This window comes from Atractosteus spatula, chromosome 17, assembly GCF_055471065.1.
Source record: "Atractosteus spatula isolate fAtrSpa1 chromosome 17, fAtrSpa1.hap1, whole genome shotgun sequence".
NCBI lineage: Eukaryota > Metazoa > Chordata > Actinopteri > Semionotiformes > Lepisosteidae > Atractosteus > Atractosteus spatula.
Window position 1 is genome coordinate 7866759 of NC_142722.1, and position 17065 is coordinate 7883823.

Below are 17065 nucleotides of genomic sequence, written 5' to 3' on the forward strand. Positions count from 1 at the left end.
CTCCCCCACACAGCGCTGAACCTCTGGCATGGAGCTGTGTTGCCTGTCCCTTTTTAATTAAACGACCTGCTTGAACGTGGTGGGATTCACTTCCTCGTTCTCTCCTGTGTGCGGTCAAGGGGTTTGTAGTCATGAGCCGAGACGTGAAAGTTCTCAACAGTTGCAATTACAGAAATTTCTGCTGCACAACTTGTACAAATTCGCTTGTACTTCGCCTTACATTAGTCATTACAGTAACTTCCGAGCAGAAAGGGCAATTTGTGCAAACTCTCCCTCTCGCCCACGGTAAGACCCACAGCTTGTGACAACATGGTGACTATCTAGTCATTTCAGAAAGGTCACAATTTTGTGCTTAACTTGTAATTTGTGAAATTTTGTGATACTCTCAATTGATTTATTTTGTTACTCAGATTTAATAACCGGTCTTAGAAATTGGGACTGCAGTTTTCCTTTAAGAACAAACTTTTTTATTTATTTCAGCTAAAGACATTACGGAAACATTATGACTGGTTACGATGTTTAGATTTGAGACTTTCATTTTAATATATATTAACCAAAAAGTACAGATATGCAATCGATATACAATAAAAATTACTGCAGCAATATTAAGTGGGATGGAAATTAGTGACATGGCAGACAAATTCGACTAACATTTAAAATGTTTAACAACTGCAGTGATATCAGAGGTTTAATTTCAATTTAGGGCAAATAATCAAGAGTTTGATGTTAAAAGGATTGACACTAAATGGATTTGTCTCCAAGGAAAACGGGCAACGTCCCAGTAAAAAGTATTTTAGGTACATACAGTAAAGCAATTGCATTTTTCACTATGCTACAAGGAAACCAAAGAACTTTAAATTCCTTGAAGGAAAGCATGACAATGTAACTATGAAAAGGATGAAAAATATTTATAGAGATGAGACAAAGCATTAAATGTACAAATCACAGCCATTAAGGAGTTATCTAGATTCATGTGCACCGTTTAAGAGCTGTTCTGTTTCTCAATCACTTTTTGCTCTTGAATTCCACAGTAATTTATAACATTATGTTGAATATTTAAACTTTAAGAAGTCCAAGACCAGGTTTTTATGCTTTTCACATCTGAAGAGAAGTAGAATTAGTGATCACAATAGTAAACCAATACAAATAAAGGTAAAAATACAAAAAAAAGCATAGAGCTGAGAGAAGCTAACTTTTCTCCCCTTCAGTAAAGGCTCTGTTCACGTACTGTCCATTCAAAGAACATAGCAGGAAGATTCCTGACAAACATAACATCAGCTGAGAGCTGCAGGAGTCATATAACACTCATAACTAAAATGTAGTATTCAGTTACACCCTGCTCTCAGAATATGGCCCATGGAGGACACCTGACGTTAATGAAGCAATTTGTTTTGTTTTGTGCATTCCAGCAGGTCACACAGGTCTTCCTAAATGGCAGCAGCCTTAAGACCACAGGAAACAGACAAAATAAGTTTAGATAAGGCTAAATAATTATCCCTTATTTATGGGTTTTTACCCGTGACTTAAAATGACCCAAACTCTCAGCTGAACTGTGGCTCCTGAAGACCTACACACCAGACACTTTGCCAAGAAACTCAAAACATAGCAATCAAAGCAGAAAGAAAGGTCTCTACATCCATCACCTGCACCTGCAAAACTTGACAAGGAAGAAAAAACAGCAGCTGTGTTGCGTACATTTTTGCTCCTTTTCTTCTTGACACGTTCTGACGGCAGTTTCTCAGTCCAAGGAGAACTCCTGAGGCAGTGAGGCAATGATTTGGATAATGCAAGATTAAAAGAGCTGTCCTGTGGGGGCACGGAAGGCCGAGAATATCGGGGACCGAAGATGAGGGTCTACGCAGCCGAGCGTCGACGGATCACAAACACCCCTCTCTGTAGCTGTCCTAAATAAATCCTCATCTTGGTGCTGTCGCTGGTCTTTCTCACCCAGATCTGCCATTAAAATAAACACAATGTCCTGGGATTATTATGGATGCTTATATTTTAATAAAAAATGACATCTAGAACCTGCTGGCATTATAATGGCTTTATGCCTCATTTACTCGACTCCTCAAAAAGATTCGCATTTTGCTGATCCTTCGCCCATCGCTTTATTGATAAACCGATAACCTCTCACAACAATTTCAAAAAGAGACAAAGAATTCACACACAGGAGCACAATTTCATTATTTACAAAGCTTAGCATTTAAAACAGTTTATTAAGGATGCAGCTGTCTACACACCATGAGACCTGTTTCCTACTGTGAAAAATCCAGATAAGCATTACTGAAAACAAAAATCTGAGGGCATGGAGACCATAACTGAAAATTAATAATGAAAACATAATGGAGTCAAAGAAATACTCAGGGACCTTATGCTCCCTTTGACTTCCTAGGAGTGCAGAAGAATCCTTTAACGTTACATTTTCACTAATTAACTTGAGGCAGTTGGGACAAACAAAAAAACTAACCTCATTTGTTCCCACTGAGCTAATCACACAGCTGATCCTCGTATTCTCCTTAGACTCCAGATAGATAGCTTGACTTTTATGGTACCTGTGTGAAAAACAAACATGTCTCGGTTTTTAGTCTTCTTTGCATTGAAATACAAGCTTCATAATCCACAAGACAAATGCAATATTTCCACTTTCTATGTTGCACAAGGTACAAAAACCATCAGGCCCTGAAAGAACCAGTCCCAGAGTTAAAAAGGAAAATTGAGTGAGCACGCCTGATATACTCACCTCTAAATAGGACTACAAAAGTAAATTGTTATGAAACCGACATCCACAAAAATGCATTTATTCATCACTATATACAAATGTATATGTGTAGTATGTTTTTTTTTCCAGTAGTGCCAAGGTGTTATTGTGTTTTTACTCAATATTAAACTTTCAAAGTTTGCTGGTGAACAATATTGATCATATTCTATCAAATGTAAACAAATCCCTAGGCAGTGACTAATCTTGTATTGGCTGTGCGCAACTGTCATTAATAACCAGAGATAATTATTTTAAATAGCTCTGAAGCACAACGCATCTCAGTTCTAATCACATCTTCTCACTGCTTCTTCCAATTCAGACTTGTGGGGAAGCTGGAGCCTATCCCGGCAAGCAATGAGCACAAGGCAGGGTACACCCTGGATGGGACGCCAGTCTATCGCTGGACACACACACAAAAAAACAAAGACAGGACCAGGGTCAATTTTTCCAGAAGTCAGCTAACCCACCAGTTTGTTTTTGGACTGTGGGAGGAAACCGGAGCACCTGGAGGAACCCCACATATACACAGGAATTGAACCCCAGGTCCCAGTGCTGCCCCCTGCTTCAACAGCACTCCTAAATAAGTAAGGTTAACCTAACCAAAAGGTCAAACATACTGTCCATGTCTCTATCCATGAACATCTATCCAACTTGAGCTGCACAGCCCCCCCTCATTTACAGTATAAACATGTGGAACAACACCCACACAAGCACAAAAACATGGATAAGAGCCACACGGTCAGTCAGTCAAGGCCAAAGAGCAACACGGGACCCTGGAACTGTGAGTCAACAGCGCTAACCACCCCACAGCCCGCAGAGGGGCGTCAGCAACTCAGCAAAGGAAAAAGATCAATGAGATCAACAAGAGTAACTAGCATTAATTATAATGCCGTTTCTGTCTTTCTGAGCAATCATGCTCATAAATAATGTAAATTATCATTGCTCAGACAGTAAATTATCTCCGTCGGGTTGATACTTATTATTAATCTTCATCTTTTGAGGGTTGCAAGTTAGTCCCAGCAAAGTTAAGGGAACCTGGGCTGAATATTTTTAATATCCAGCAGAGAAGGCGTTGACCGTGTATGGCAACGCTGGGAGTAATTCTTCCTCTGGGGCAGCACACACTTCACCATGCCTGGGGCAGCTCTAGCAGTGTCCCACCCACAGCCTCTCATAGACTGACGTTCTATGAAACAAGAGTGTGCTACTCAAAAACAGTTGGCTTAACAATTGACATTATTTCATTTCCAATGCCAATGAGCTTTAAAAGGCACCCAAACATGCAGGAGCAGGTGTCACATTGATGTTAAGAGTTTATCTCAGGGGTTTTATTTTACTTTATTTCAGCTTACTTACTTCTATAAGCCCTATACTTCACCATCACAACACATTTTCATGAATGCAAGATACATTAAATGCATTAAATAAGATCTTTTGGCATACTAGAAGAGAATATTCTTTTAGTTCTTAGTTTCAGCTGTAACTGAGCTTTTTTCTATCCAAAATGGAAAGTGATGCAACCACTATCACCAAGCCTGATTACGTGCTCTGAAAAGCTGGAGCAGTAAGACTTTAACAATTGTTATACAACTGGAAGATGCTCTGAATTCTGTATCTTCCAGTCTTCATTCAAAAAGGAGTGGCTTTTGAGTCTTCTGCAGACATACTACAAAAAGATGTGTTACAGCACCACCTCCTGTTAGAATGCCATAAAGCACCAATATTAATGTCACATGTATCCCTTCCTGTCATTATCTGAAGGCCCTTTATATTAAAATGAAGCAAAAAACAAAAAAAAACGAATACAAGAACACACATTTTACAATACACAACAAATTGAACAAAAATAAAAGCTGGACTTTTAAAAGGTTTTAAAGCCTTTGAGAGCTCCAACTGACTTGTAAGATTTTAATGTTTGAGCAAGATTAATGTTTGAGCAACATGCTTAACATTCGTCAAATTACTGCTTATTTTGGAATTTGATAATAAATAAGCGTTTTATTCTTTCAATACAAACACGATGTAGCACAAGCTTACTGATCTCGTCCCTTTTTAAAAATTAAGCAAAACATATCGCAAGTTAACTATGCAATATCGCCCCCTAGCAGTTCCAGCAGTAACAGCAGTTTTTGGATTTCACCATACGTATTTTTTAAGGAAAACTTGCCATCTTTTATCGTAGTATAGCTTTCCTTCTTCTATCCGGGCATCATAGCGCTGGACAGGGGACTCTGTAGGCGTGGTTGGTAAGTGTTCAGGGGAGGACGGTGAAGCTAAACAAGAAGCAAAAAAGAATTAAAGAATTAATCCTTAACCTTACACTATATAAATTGCTCCAGAAAAGCAAATCTGCTAAGCAGATATGTAAAATTGTCCCTAACTAAGAAATTTTCACATCACTTGTTTCATTAACGTTTAATAAACAAGGAAGCTAATACTGGATTCCAGAAAGAAATTTTCAATTTCACATTACAATGCCAGTACAAAACAGTAAAACCTATTTTATATATTTTTATTTATATATATTTAATACCACTCTGAAGCTCCACTTTCCTGAAGCCATTCCTTCTAAACCTTTGATTGACATCAGTAAATCAAGTAAAATAAAACATGTCTTTGTATTTTTGCTTTGCTTATTTAAAAGCAGGCATGGTCTATAACCAGCGGAAAATGGGACAATAAAATACTGTAATCGGGAGGCCTTCTGGACCTTAGAACCAAAGCAACTTGAGTATGGCATAAGTTTTTTGACAAGTTTTTTAAAATAATTCTGCAATTCTTCAAAACAAGAGCATTTGTTGATATTAACAATCCAGTGAACTGGGATCGACACTGAAAAACATTCTTGACTATCCTGTGTGAATAAACCACCCCCTAGAAATAGGTATTCAAGGTCTGTGCAAAACCCCTGAATTTCAGCACATGATTTATTAGATTTCAAAAGACCCATTCAAGAGCAAAAACCTTTCCTACCTGGACGTTTGGGTGACTTTAGCTGCGGAAAAAAAGAAAAAGAAACATTGCATAGAATGCTTTTTTATTCATATTCACCTCATAATGAACAAATAACCCACTTACTAGTTATTTTAGATAGAACTACAGAAACTATAAAGTTTTTGAAAAAATCAATAAGTAGGAATGATTCTTTTAATGGATATCACTAAAATACAAAGTAATGTCAGCATATGGCCATCATCATGAGCAGGAAAGTGATGCCAGACTTATACATAGAAGGAAATGTTTTCCATGTTTTCTCACTGGCTTCTATTTGGATTTGGAGTGTTAAACTTTAAATCATGAGAAATAAATCGTATGCTTTTGCTGTATTTAATTTACATAATATATTTATGCAAATGCAAAACCAATGTATATTATCTATACAGACCAAAATGTCCTTATCAGGAAATGAATAAGACAACTATACAGACCTTGTTCAGTGTCCGTAAGTCTTCCATTATCTGATCATCTGTAAGTAAATAGTTTAGCTGGGGTAACAGGAGTTAAAGAAAACGTCTGTAGTATTGTAGTATCCTCCACTGGAAAAACAGTCCCACAAAAGTGCTGGCCAAAACGCCACAGCTGAATAATTGTGCTGGTTTCGTTTGCTATGACTGAACAGACAGAGGGTTATTTAACATCACATAGACAAGGATTATGGTGGTGCGGTGGTTAGCATTCCTGCCTCAGAACTCTGGAGCCCTGGCTTTAATTCTGGACCTGGGGTTCTATCTGCATGGAGTTTGCATGGTCTCCCATACATGTGAGCAGGGGTTTTCTACCGCAGTCCAAAAGCATACTGGTAGGTTAACTGGCTTCTGGAAAAACTAGCCCTGGCGTAGGTGTGTGCATGTCTGTATGTGTGTTTGCCCTGTGATGGGCTGGCATCCAGTCCAGGGTATACCCTCCCTTGTGCCTGCTGCTGGTGAAGAGAAGCTCCAGATCCCCATGACCCTGACCCGGAAGAAGCGCTTGGAAAATGGATGGGTGGATTGACAAGGATATCAGGAGCAGGTTTTCGCCTTTTATCTGGTATGGGGACAGGATCGTTGGGCCGCCTTCTCAGTTTCCGTGTCATAATAGGTTTGACTTCCATGGAATCTACATGAAGAAAAACAAGCGGCTCAGTTCACAAACCAATGACTATAATAATGCACAACCTTTCAAGATTTAGTCATTCATCAAAATACTATCAAAAATAGCCATCAAAAATTCCTTTCAAGGAAGAATGACAAGAATTAAAGCCCTCTATGTTTTAGAAATGTTTATGCTAAGCCTCAATGTAGGCAAAAACCCCTTTTGCAAGACTTCTTCAATATGTATTTTAGAAAATGAGATGCAGTGTGTGCTTAATTTAAAAGGGGTCGTGTTAAACTAAAGTTTGAAATCAGGATTTTTTTTTATTGGTTTCGAAGGAAATGTTCCAGAAGAAAAATAAATTACACCTTAGTTGTCAGCCAAAAAGTTCTTGTACAGCTATTTGAGACGTCTTTTCATCCTTTTATAAGTGCGATTTGCTATCTGATTAATTTTTTCCACACACCGCCTGTCAGTTCCATTGTTAATTTCTCATTCTCTATCATCTTTTTCTTCTCCTCCAGCTCTGCTATTAGGTTTTCCTTCAGCTCGACCTTCTTATCATCAAATTCCTTCACGGCGGCTTTCTTTTCTTTGATGTAGTTCCTTTCTACCTGCTCCGTCTGTAACAAAAAGAAAACCCAAAACACGGAATCTTTAAATTATCTGACAGCCACCCCCCCAAAAAAAAACATGACAAGGGCACACAGACATCCATGCGGTCCAAAGCGTATTTCGTCACCTGTCTGCAGAGGTGCGGAATTTTAAAATAAAACCGAACTATAAAGCTCCAAGTATTACACAGGACAGCTCTGGTGACAGGAAAAAGGACTGTGCTTGAAAGATTGCAAATAGCCAAAGACAATAACATAAAAATATGAAGAAAAATAGAAGGAAAACACAGTAAGCAAAAAGGGTAAGGATGATCTATTACAAAAAAACCTTAATTGTCACCATTAATGCTTTTTCCCCCACAATGTGCGAGTAATGTTCTCATCAAGATTACATCACTGTAATCTTGTCCTCACTCTGACAGCAATGAACACAAACACTGATCATTTTGGGAAACAAATGGATATAACATTAAAATTACCTCAAGCTGCAGGAAAAGATCTGAAAAGAAAACAGAGCGCTGTAAGAAATCTTTTTCACATAACCACCGCCAAAATAATGAAATCATACAGAATACAAGCACAGTACTTCAAAAGTTATCCTCAATGTTATGCTATAAGATAACTTAACACTGTATTAAAACAGGTTATGATCATCAAAAATTATTGATGAAGGATGGATTACATGTATAGATGTGACATCTTTTAGAAGATCTAGTTTTATAGTGATAATCAGGATTACAACCATCTAATTATAGGCATTCAATATAGTTTACAAATCATGGAGAATACCTCACCTGCATTTCGGAGTCTCTCTTTATATTGCTGGTCAAGTTTTTTCATTCTTTTCTGATATTCTTGCAGAGTACCTGTGTGTATAACATATGCTTTTCTTAAGAATTCCAAGGTGATTAAACAGCAAATTACCCAAAGGGTTCAAGTAGTAAAGAAGAAATTATCAGTCACTTAAAAAGCATCAGTTCAGGCACTGTATGACATAGTCCTCTCCAGTCTGTTACTTAGCTGGGTTGCTCAAACATTTTCACTGGAGACCCAGATGAGAACAGGAAAAAAATATGTTTTTCCACCATCAAACCACTTTCAGGTAAAGCAAAATACAAACAATATGTCAATTATTCAACGACATGAAAAACACTATTTACCCACCTTTTAATATAAAAAAGAATGTTAGTTTCTTCTACAAAAGTGATTTTTTGTCTTTGCAAGATGTACTGTTGTAGCCGACAACTGAAAAACTGTTTTGCAGTCCAAAGATGGTTACAATCAACTCCTACTTGTGTTTCTTACTGATGGCTTTCTCTCAGGCCGTTAGATATGCTATGCCGACTGTTGCCTACAGGCAGCCTGTTTCCATATTTTTTGGGAAGAGCAAAATAAATATAATCCACATGTAATAACACATATGCTCTCCTCTCTCTCAGTCTCATCTCTTTCCTAATGGCCACTCTCTCCCAGCCCAACTCCAGAAGACCCCAGTAATTCTCACACAGCAGGATTAAGGCGTGGGGTCAACAAGGCATTCATGGGGTTTGCTGCTGTACCCCCTTCCTCGGCCAAACCCTTCCTTGGCCCAGTGAACCCAAGGAAAGGACAGCTCCACACATAAGACATCAAGAAAAGACCCCTGACACCAGAAACGAAATGCAGAGGCAGCCATCTTGTTAGCAGCAGTAAAACTAACCAGCAGAATCTACCTCTGCCACACAGGTAAATTTAGTTCAGGTGGGTAGCTGCATCAGCATGCGCAGGCTGCAAAGGAACAGGTAATAGGTTTATTCCATGCTGAAAAGAGAAGAATGGAAACACAAAGTTTTGTTGACAAGAAGAAGGCTCCATAGCTGAAACATTTTGTTTCCATTCTTTTCTTTTCAGCATGGAATAAACCTATTACTTGTTCCCACACAGGTAAATGCAGTGAGCAGCTGTATTTAAGCAAAAAAAACACAGCAGAACAAGGGGACATTTTTCCCTCAAAATAGCTGAGTTGAAGATACCCTTCCCAAAACACAGCCACATCTGAGCAATCTTGTGTCCTGTTTTTGGATTTTGTTTTATAGAGACACAAAAGGAAATGCTGCTTCACTCAAATACTTTGTTTTGAATAATGCAATAAATCTGAAAGCATCGAACAGAAATAAAAAACAGATGCAATACTGCCACCTCAGATTATTCTCATCCATTTTCATCTGCGACGGAGACATTTCCTTATAGTGAGGAAAAATGAATAGGGGAAGACTGCACAATTCTGTGAAAGGGAAAGATCTCCTACCTTCTTGTAGTTGTTGCAGCTGTCGTTTTAAGGAGGCCAATTTGTCCTGGTACATTCTATAAAACAGAAATGCAAGTAAGGCGAGAGGGAAAAAGTCTCCTGAAAGTAATAAAAGATGCGGGTTCTTGAAAAGAAACACTGTTCTTTTCATTCTATCATTACAGCAAACTGTGCTGTGAATGCAAAGTAATACATTCCCACAACACCTGTTAATTTATTTCATTGAAATATAAACGAGACTGATCTTGAAGAACCTAAGTTTAAGAAAGATTATACTATTTTCCATAATACCAAAAACAAAGAAAAAGCAGTTACATGGTATAACTAATGACTGACACTGGAGGGCAGTAATCATTTCTGTTTGCCTATGTAAAGCCTGACCTCTAAGCATCTACAGTATCTGTTATTGTCTTGTCTAAAGACATTCGTCATCTTAAAATAAATGTGTTGTCTTCTGATCCATAACATAAAGCCCAGGAGCTCCAGGTGTGAAAAACGTTCTGCTGTAACACTCACTGTTCTTTAATTTCTACATAGTCATCATCATCCTGCTTCGCCAGATCTGTTTCACTGGCATCTTCTGTGTCTGAAAAAAATGAAAAAAAAAAACAAACATTCAGAACAATCTGTCTCAGGTTTATTTTTTTTTTCTTGAACTGACACAACATAGGTAAATTCATGATGCTGATTAATATTTGTCATCCTCAGGCCTGGTCAGCAGTGAAGGTCAGAGGCTACTACCCTATGTTACCACCATGGGAAAGCATTGGTAGTTGTACATCTGTGACTCTGCACCATGTTGCAGGTACAGTCTTGTACGATTCTGTGCAATTCTACCAATAAAACCTAGTGAAGCATGTCTCTTGTTCACTGGTCTCTGATCCCTATATGCCACATGTTGGTCCAGCTTTGCACACAAAAGTTCAGTGGGTTTCATGTTGGCCAGGCAGGCCATCAGTAGCACAACCGTCACATTCTCATCATACAAGAAAGCCCTCTTTACACGGGGTGCATGAAGACGTGGGTTGTGAATAAGCCTGGAATGCTGCCAGGTCAGGATGAGCTTGCAAGAAGGGCAGTGAATAACATCCCAGGACTTCAGCAATATACTGTCAACTCACCATCAATAAAGTGGAGGACCGTAGCAACTAGACACCCCTTGCCAGGCTGTCACACCTGGGCCTCCACACCTACGGGTCTGTTATTATGCGACAATTAGCATCTCGTTCTACTCCTCTGCACCACACTTGCGGACTCCGTCAGGAATAGTCTATATAACACTTTGATTCATCACTACAAAAGCCTGGCTGCCGTGCTGGTGAGTCCATGCAAGGCGATTTGGCACGAAAGATATTGTGCTCTCGGTAAACAGGGCAATACTGATTTCCATGAGTTTCACTAGGTTCTCACATTTGACGTGTTAAATGACATGAACACCTCTGCCCAGTCCACTCTCTCACTAATTACCTTATTGAGTGCTTATGCAAGAAAGCCAACTGAGTGCATCATGGCTAGTCAGGAAGGATAAAAAAGATGCTAAAAACATTTAATCAATGCCCAACATACTTTAATTTCTAAAAAATTACATGCATAAACAGAATGCTGAGCTTCTTTTGATGGTTGACATTTGTAAAGGAGATTAATTTTGTACAGAGGAGTTCTGAAGGCAAAACATGAGAAGCACTACAAATTGTCAGCTGTCCTAAGAAACAGATGACAGTATTCCTTGTGTAGAGGATTTGAATTCCCTTCAGTATAACCAGTTTGATCCATATCACCTCTTATTTGTGTTAATCAGCATTTAGCTTACTTTAGATTTTCCATTTCTAAATGCCAGATTTTTTAAAGAAACTGCATTTAAAAAAATAAATTATTAGTCTTTTACTGAAATCAATAAATGCACTTCAATAAAAGGGAATATGGAAAATCTTGTTTTGCAATTAGCATGTTATTGATGAGTTAAATACTACCTACTATTAAGTGTCATCTGTCTGTTTAAAAAGACTTTCAAAGGTTGACATGTCAGACCCCTAAAACACCCTGTACTGGTGGACACTGCCCACCATTAACATTTAGTATTATTCATGTACTTTTATTTATAAATGTTGTATGAAAAATAACATTTATATTTTAAAATTAAAGTTATCAACAGGAGTATATCTCTGGGCGAAATGGTTTGATACAATGTGCTTCATTCAGAATTTTAATTTTTACCAACTTCAGTAAAGTAGTTAAGTTTAATACAGTCATGGCCTTGTCAGAATTGCATAAACCGTTCAAAACTGTCTGCAAAAACCCTTTTCTTTAGATTTCCCATGCTTTGGGCACAATTTCTGAAATGCCTAGAAAAACTGATTTAGCAAAATTGGCCTTCAGAAGACTGGAGCCTGCCTTAAAACAGGCATCCTATGAATGTCCTATTTTTTTGTTCAACATGAACAGATTTAAAGTAATTGGTGTGATAGTAATACAACTTAAACGTTTGTTTCACTGTTACTAAAAAGGTTCACATTGCCTTTCTTTGTCTTTTCCAAGTTTCATTTGGCATTTGTCTTTTTAATTTTTACTGATTTTTAACACAAAGAACTGAATAACTGGTGAAAATATGGAGTGCTTTCTATGGCATCCCACAAAATAGATACTGTGTGTAGGCACGTTGCTTTTACATCCAGCCAGTCGTTAAATTTGTAGTATTGTAGCCCAGCAGCGTAATTCATTCTCTGACAGTATATGCAAGTCATACTTCAAGATGCTGCACATATCTGCAGCAACACAAAAAAGCACACATCTCACAAAGCAAGCATTCTGTCCAGCTTTACACCACATTAAGAATGCCATTTACCTTCGTTCGCAATAAGCATGTGTACGTTACCAGCCATTCAGCTGCTGTCCTCTTACAGCACAGTGGACATTCTGTACAGCAAGGTGACGTCACTTAAGAGACTGCAGAAATATGGGTTGCTTGTAACAGTTTTTTTTTTGCACACAAAGTAGTTTTTAACATAACATTTCGTGGAGAGCGGCAAGGAGGACGCCGTTTGCAGCACTTTAACATTTACCGTTTAACAGTTTACAAATACGAAATTCCCCTCACACACCATTTAACGTAAACCTCAGAATCACAAGACACCTTAGTGTCTCTGTTACTCGATTCGGAAACATCGTATCGACTCGCGGCCACTATGCAACACTACTTCAGCATATTTCCACAATCTAATCTAATCGAAATTTCTAGATCTACAGCTATAGTTGTTGGTGCAATCAGAAACGATTTAAGACAATTAACGATCTTCGACTTTCCCCAAAGGTAACCGAGTTAAAATGTCCCCTCATTTCGGGCCCCGACGTTACAATAGCCTCGTTAGTAACTCAGTCTCTAGTTTTGCTCCAGATAAAACTCAAACCAGACTTGCTTTCTGTGCGTAGTTATGTAGCAAATGATTCGTTATACTATCACACCCATATCGCCCTATTTTTACCATATCGCATGCAATTCAGAAACTGAATCCAGCCGTAGTAAACTGAATGCTTACAGGACAGGTTTATGCAGTCTGGTAGAATAAAAACTAAAAGTACAGCAGGTATCTTTTGCAGTTTCTTACATTACATCCAATATATCTGTACGATAATCTATACTTAGATTTAAATGAAATACAGGCCCACTGATCGCAGTCCTTTAATACGTTGCCATGGCTTCAAAGGCGAGAGAAACGTTAAGGTCGTAAGCGAAACGAGTACAGCTTTCTCTTTTCGTGTCCTGCTTCAACACAACTGTTCATGCACTTTAAATGACACTGCCTCCGTCCAATCCGCTAAAAGCTTCCGCTACCGCAAAACCAATTACATCCTCATTCTCAATCTCTGTCATCTGTCAATCAACTGATGGTGGGCAGTGAAGTTCTGAGTTTCCTTTCCATTCACTAAACAACAAATTACATTGGATACTTCACCTAAGTAAAATATTCCATACATAACATGATTTATATTTTATTTGCCTTAATCTTCCCTTGATTACCCTATGAAATTGTGTTGATATTGTTTGCTCAATATAGGTACATGTTTCGCACGTCCAGTGCTTTGTCCAGAACGTCAAGAAAATGTATTTCCGGACAAAACATGCACATAAACTGAACGTGCTTTACATTTGTTTATTTCGTACGTCCCTCTCCATCTGCATGAGATACACATGCAATAAGGCGAACGTTCTTCCCGGTTTGATCTTCCGGAGACAACAAATTAAAAGTACGGTATATCACTAGGTGTCGACTACTTTAGCAGACACTCCTAATACAATTCCATTCAAATGTCCTGCAAGCTGTACCTGCTACAAACCTCGTATGATGCTGCACCGAAAACAAGGAAAACAACCCGACTGAACAGTAAAACTCCACATTTTGCAGTCGTTCGTGTCAGTACCTTCCTCGGAATCTCTCCCTCTGAAACTCCGATCGTCGTCCTCATCTACGCTGTCCAATTCTTCGTCGTCGTTGTAATAATCCACAACTGGCGATAACAACGCCGAAGTCATTTTATGTATTCAGAAGAAAATATAATCTAATTTAAAAAATCTTTACTAACGTTTGTATATCGATACACATATGCAGCTCTAAAACACAACAGCACCCGAGATGGCTAAGACCCCTCGATTTTCGAGAAGACCCATGTTATGCCTGCTATGAAATTATCTATTAGTGTATCGGTGACTATTTTTTCTGAAAATATCTTAGGTTTTAGAATGAAATATTACAACTGCTTATTTTAAAATTGAAATAAATCTTATGAAGTTACATTTATTAAGAGGCATACTTTCCATTTCCGGCAGGCAATGTAAAAGGCAGTTTCATTAATGAGCGCTCTGTTGAAAATGATCATTATTCAGCTCTCTCTAACTGGTATTTACTTTATTTCTTACTAACGAAGCGTGAAATGGTTATTTGCCTTTGAAAATATTCGACTTTGTATATTTTGCATGCCATTTAATAACAATTATCGTACGCGTCTGTCCTTCTTATATATACGGCGCGAACACGGTGGTTTATGGGAAATGTAGTTTTAAATTATTCATTACAGAGCAGTGCAGCGAATAACAACTTCATTTTCAAATTCTGCAAAACGTAGAAATAAGAATATGTTTTCAGGATGACTAGAATGAGTCGCTCCTTTTTATTAGCAATGTATCGAATTAAGATTTGCTATCTATACAATCCTATTTTTTAAATTCATGTTATGGCGTGGCTGTTTTTAATTATTAGGTCGTTTATGAAATATATTTGTGGCTAATAAAGCATAGTGTGCATTTTTCCCCATAAACGCATAATTGCTTATTAATGTTGCAACAATGTTAAAAGAAAGGCCAAAACTGTTTCCAAGTACCATTTCTTTCTCGTTGTCAACAGTAGATGGAGCCGTAATCCGTGATTTGTACCTCGTCTGAAAACCATTAGTAAAAAAGTTTAGTAAAATCAGAGTAGGAAATGCATACAGTATCGATTTTCATAATTTAAATTCAGCTGTTCACCCTGGAGGTAAATATCTACACGTGTCGATCTGTAATGAACATTTACTGATTCTGTTATTTTCCTATAAGGCTGCTGCCTTTGACCTGAAACGTGTCTTTTTTTGGTCTCATCTGGTTAGATATTGCCCAGCAATCACTTAATATTTTCATTGCCTTACCAATACCCTTAACATACTGTACCCAATGCGGAACCCCTGTCAAAATGCTAAATTCAGATCCCTTCCATGCATTGGGATAGACAGCTCTCGAGTGACCGAGCCTTAAAGCAACTGTTTGACATCTCACATCAGAACTTTTATGAGCCATATTATATATATATATATTATTTCATCATATCTCCTTATTATTTCCTCAAACAAGTATTTTTTGACACGCTGTTCATTTGCTATTTTAGGGTTGTGCTAGGCAGGCCAAATTATATAGATAAGTAACTTGAGCACAAAAAATGTCGTGTTGACTTGAGTATGAAAATGGCTTTGAACGCGTGTTTCTTCAGATGAACAAAAAGGAAAGCATTATGATATGGGAATGCAATTTGCCGTAACACGTTCCACGGGAATACCGAGACCTGAGAACTGTCCAATGTTCAAATTATTTAAATATTAGCTGTAAAGGCCCCTTTAGTGGTGTTTCTAATTAACAAAATATGTCCAACCGCATCACCTGCCCGTCAGTACATTTTTTTTTAAATCAATTATGCGATTCCTTATTTTTATTTTTTTGCATCATTTCCATTTTGGGCTAAGTATTGAAGGGCCGATAAGAAACCTTAGTACGAAGAGTTGTTTTTTTTTTAACTTTACTCAAAGGTGAAAGAGACTCTAAACGTTTGGGTCCGAAGCAAGTCGAGCAACTCCTATTCTGGTCAAACCTCCTGCCCTCCAGCACCGGTGGTAAAGAATTGCGCAAGAGAAATCATCGATAACCGATATTCCTCCTTCGTGTGCGAAGGTCTTGTCCGCCCGCTGATGCGCTCTGCGCTCGATTGGTGCATCCTGAACACAGAACCGCACCTCAGAGTCCAGGGCGAGAGAAAATAGAGAAGAAATATCCCAATCTGTATTTATCATGTTGCAAGACGAAACAGACTGACAACACCAAAAGTGAGTACCGCCGCTCTCTTTACCGCACTTTAACGGCACAGCTGCGAAAGACTTGCGTGACTTGGGTTTCGAGGCGACGGAGAAAAGAGGGTTTTCTTCTTTTTAAAAAAAAAATCTTGTTTTAACTCTTATTTCCGCTTGTGGATAGTGACTATATTGCTGCTGTCACGACGTTGCCGGGCCTGGCGAAGACGAGTCCTCATTCAGGAAGTCAAGGGGCATTTTTAAAAAAAAGAGATCGAAACTCCAGTTGACAAAAAAAAAACCCGAAGGCGGACTTCATGATTTTGATCAAAGTTGGATTTTTTTTCTGGAGGAGACCTAACGCTCGACGGTCAGTAGATGAAATTATTTGGCAGCGCGTTTTTTTTTTGGTTTGTTTGTTTGCTTCTGCAGAAAGGAGTTAATACAAGTTTTTAAAGAGCAAGTGATGAACGCAATGACGTGGTGTAACTTCTACACGCCGAGCTGAACTTGAACTCAGGGGGTGATAAGAAGTACAGGAACTGCTACACCTGCCCGAAGCTTAGATCGGAATATCCTTTTTATTATAAGGTTCTGTTAATCTTCTGAACCTCCCGGCAATAGGCTAAGAGGCCAAGTGGGGAAGTCTAGGAAAAGCATCCTAAATGTATACCACGTAAGTAATTTAGTTACGGTTTCGGTGTAATCATTCAGATACGTGCGTACTGCCGGAACAGTCTCGCA

At 38.4% G+C, this 17065-nt stretch overlaps 2 protein-coding genes across 6 annotated transcripts in view; one reads left to right on the forward strand and one right to left on the reverse strand.

Moving 5' to 3' along the window:
- Positions 1–444: 444 nt before the first annotated feature.
- On the reverse strand, positions 445–16512 carry suds3 (SDS3 homolog, SIN3A corepressor complex component). 3 transcript variants are annotated; one of them, XM_088935887.1, is made up of 13 exons: positions 13270–13433; positions 12579–12679; positions 10253–10322; positions 9737–9792; positions 8244–8315; positions 7929–7948; positions 7302–7458; positions 6764–6859; positions 6190–6251; positions 5735–5756; positions 4929–5034; positions 2471–2555; positions 445–1953 (listed from the first exon to the last, which is right to left on the reverse strand). In XM_088935887.1, the coding sequence occupies exons 2-13, from the start codon at positions 12613–12615 to the stop codon at positions 1855–1857; spliced, it is 882 nt and encodes a 293-aa protein (XP_088792013.1). In that variant the 5' UTR covers positions 12616–12679; positions 13270–13433; the 3' UTR covers positions 445–1854. The 3 variants fall into 3 exon arrangements, with proteins under 3 accessions (XP_088792013.1, XP_088792011.1, XP_088792012.1); XM_088935885.1 differs by lacking the exons at positions 12579–12679; positions 13270–13433 and adding an exon at positions 14153–16512; XM_088935886.1 differs by having other exon boundaries at positions 12579–13505.
- The window catches only part of LOC148818975 (serine/threonine-protein kinase TAO3), a 43052-nt gene continuing 42252 nt past the window's right edge, over positions 16266–17065 (forward strand). The window contains exons 1-2 of one of the 3 annotated variants that reach the window (XM_088935882.1): positions 16293–16357; positions 16506–16691. The gene's annotated coding sequence lies outside the window, so the exon portion shown is untranslated. Of the gene's footprint in view, positions 16358–16505; positions 16998–17065 lie in introns of those variants that run through there. The other 2 variants (XM_088935883.1, XM_088935881.1) reach the window with 2 other exon arrangements.

Coding starts and splice junctions, on each gene's coding strand:
- suds3 (XM_088935885.1), bottom strand. CDS start 14,264: ATGACTTCGGCGTTGTTATCGCCAGTTGTGGATTATTACAACGACGAC. Junction 7,949..8,243: donor AGAGAGACTCCGAAATGCAG/GTGAGGTATTCT, acceptor TTTTCTTTTCAG/ATCTTTTCCTGCAGCTTGAG. Junction 1,954..2,470: donor GCTCAGTGGGAACAAATGAG/GTTAGTTTTTTT, acceptor TTTTAATGGCAG/ATCTGGGTGAGAAAGACCAG.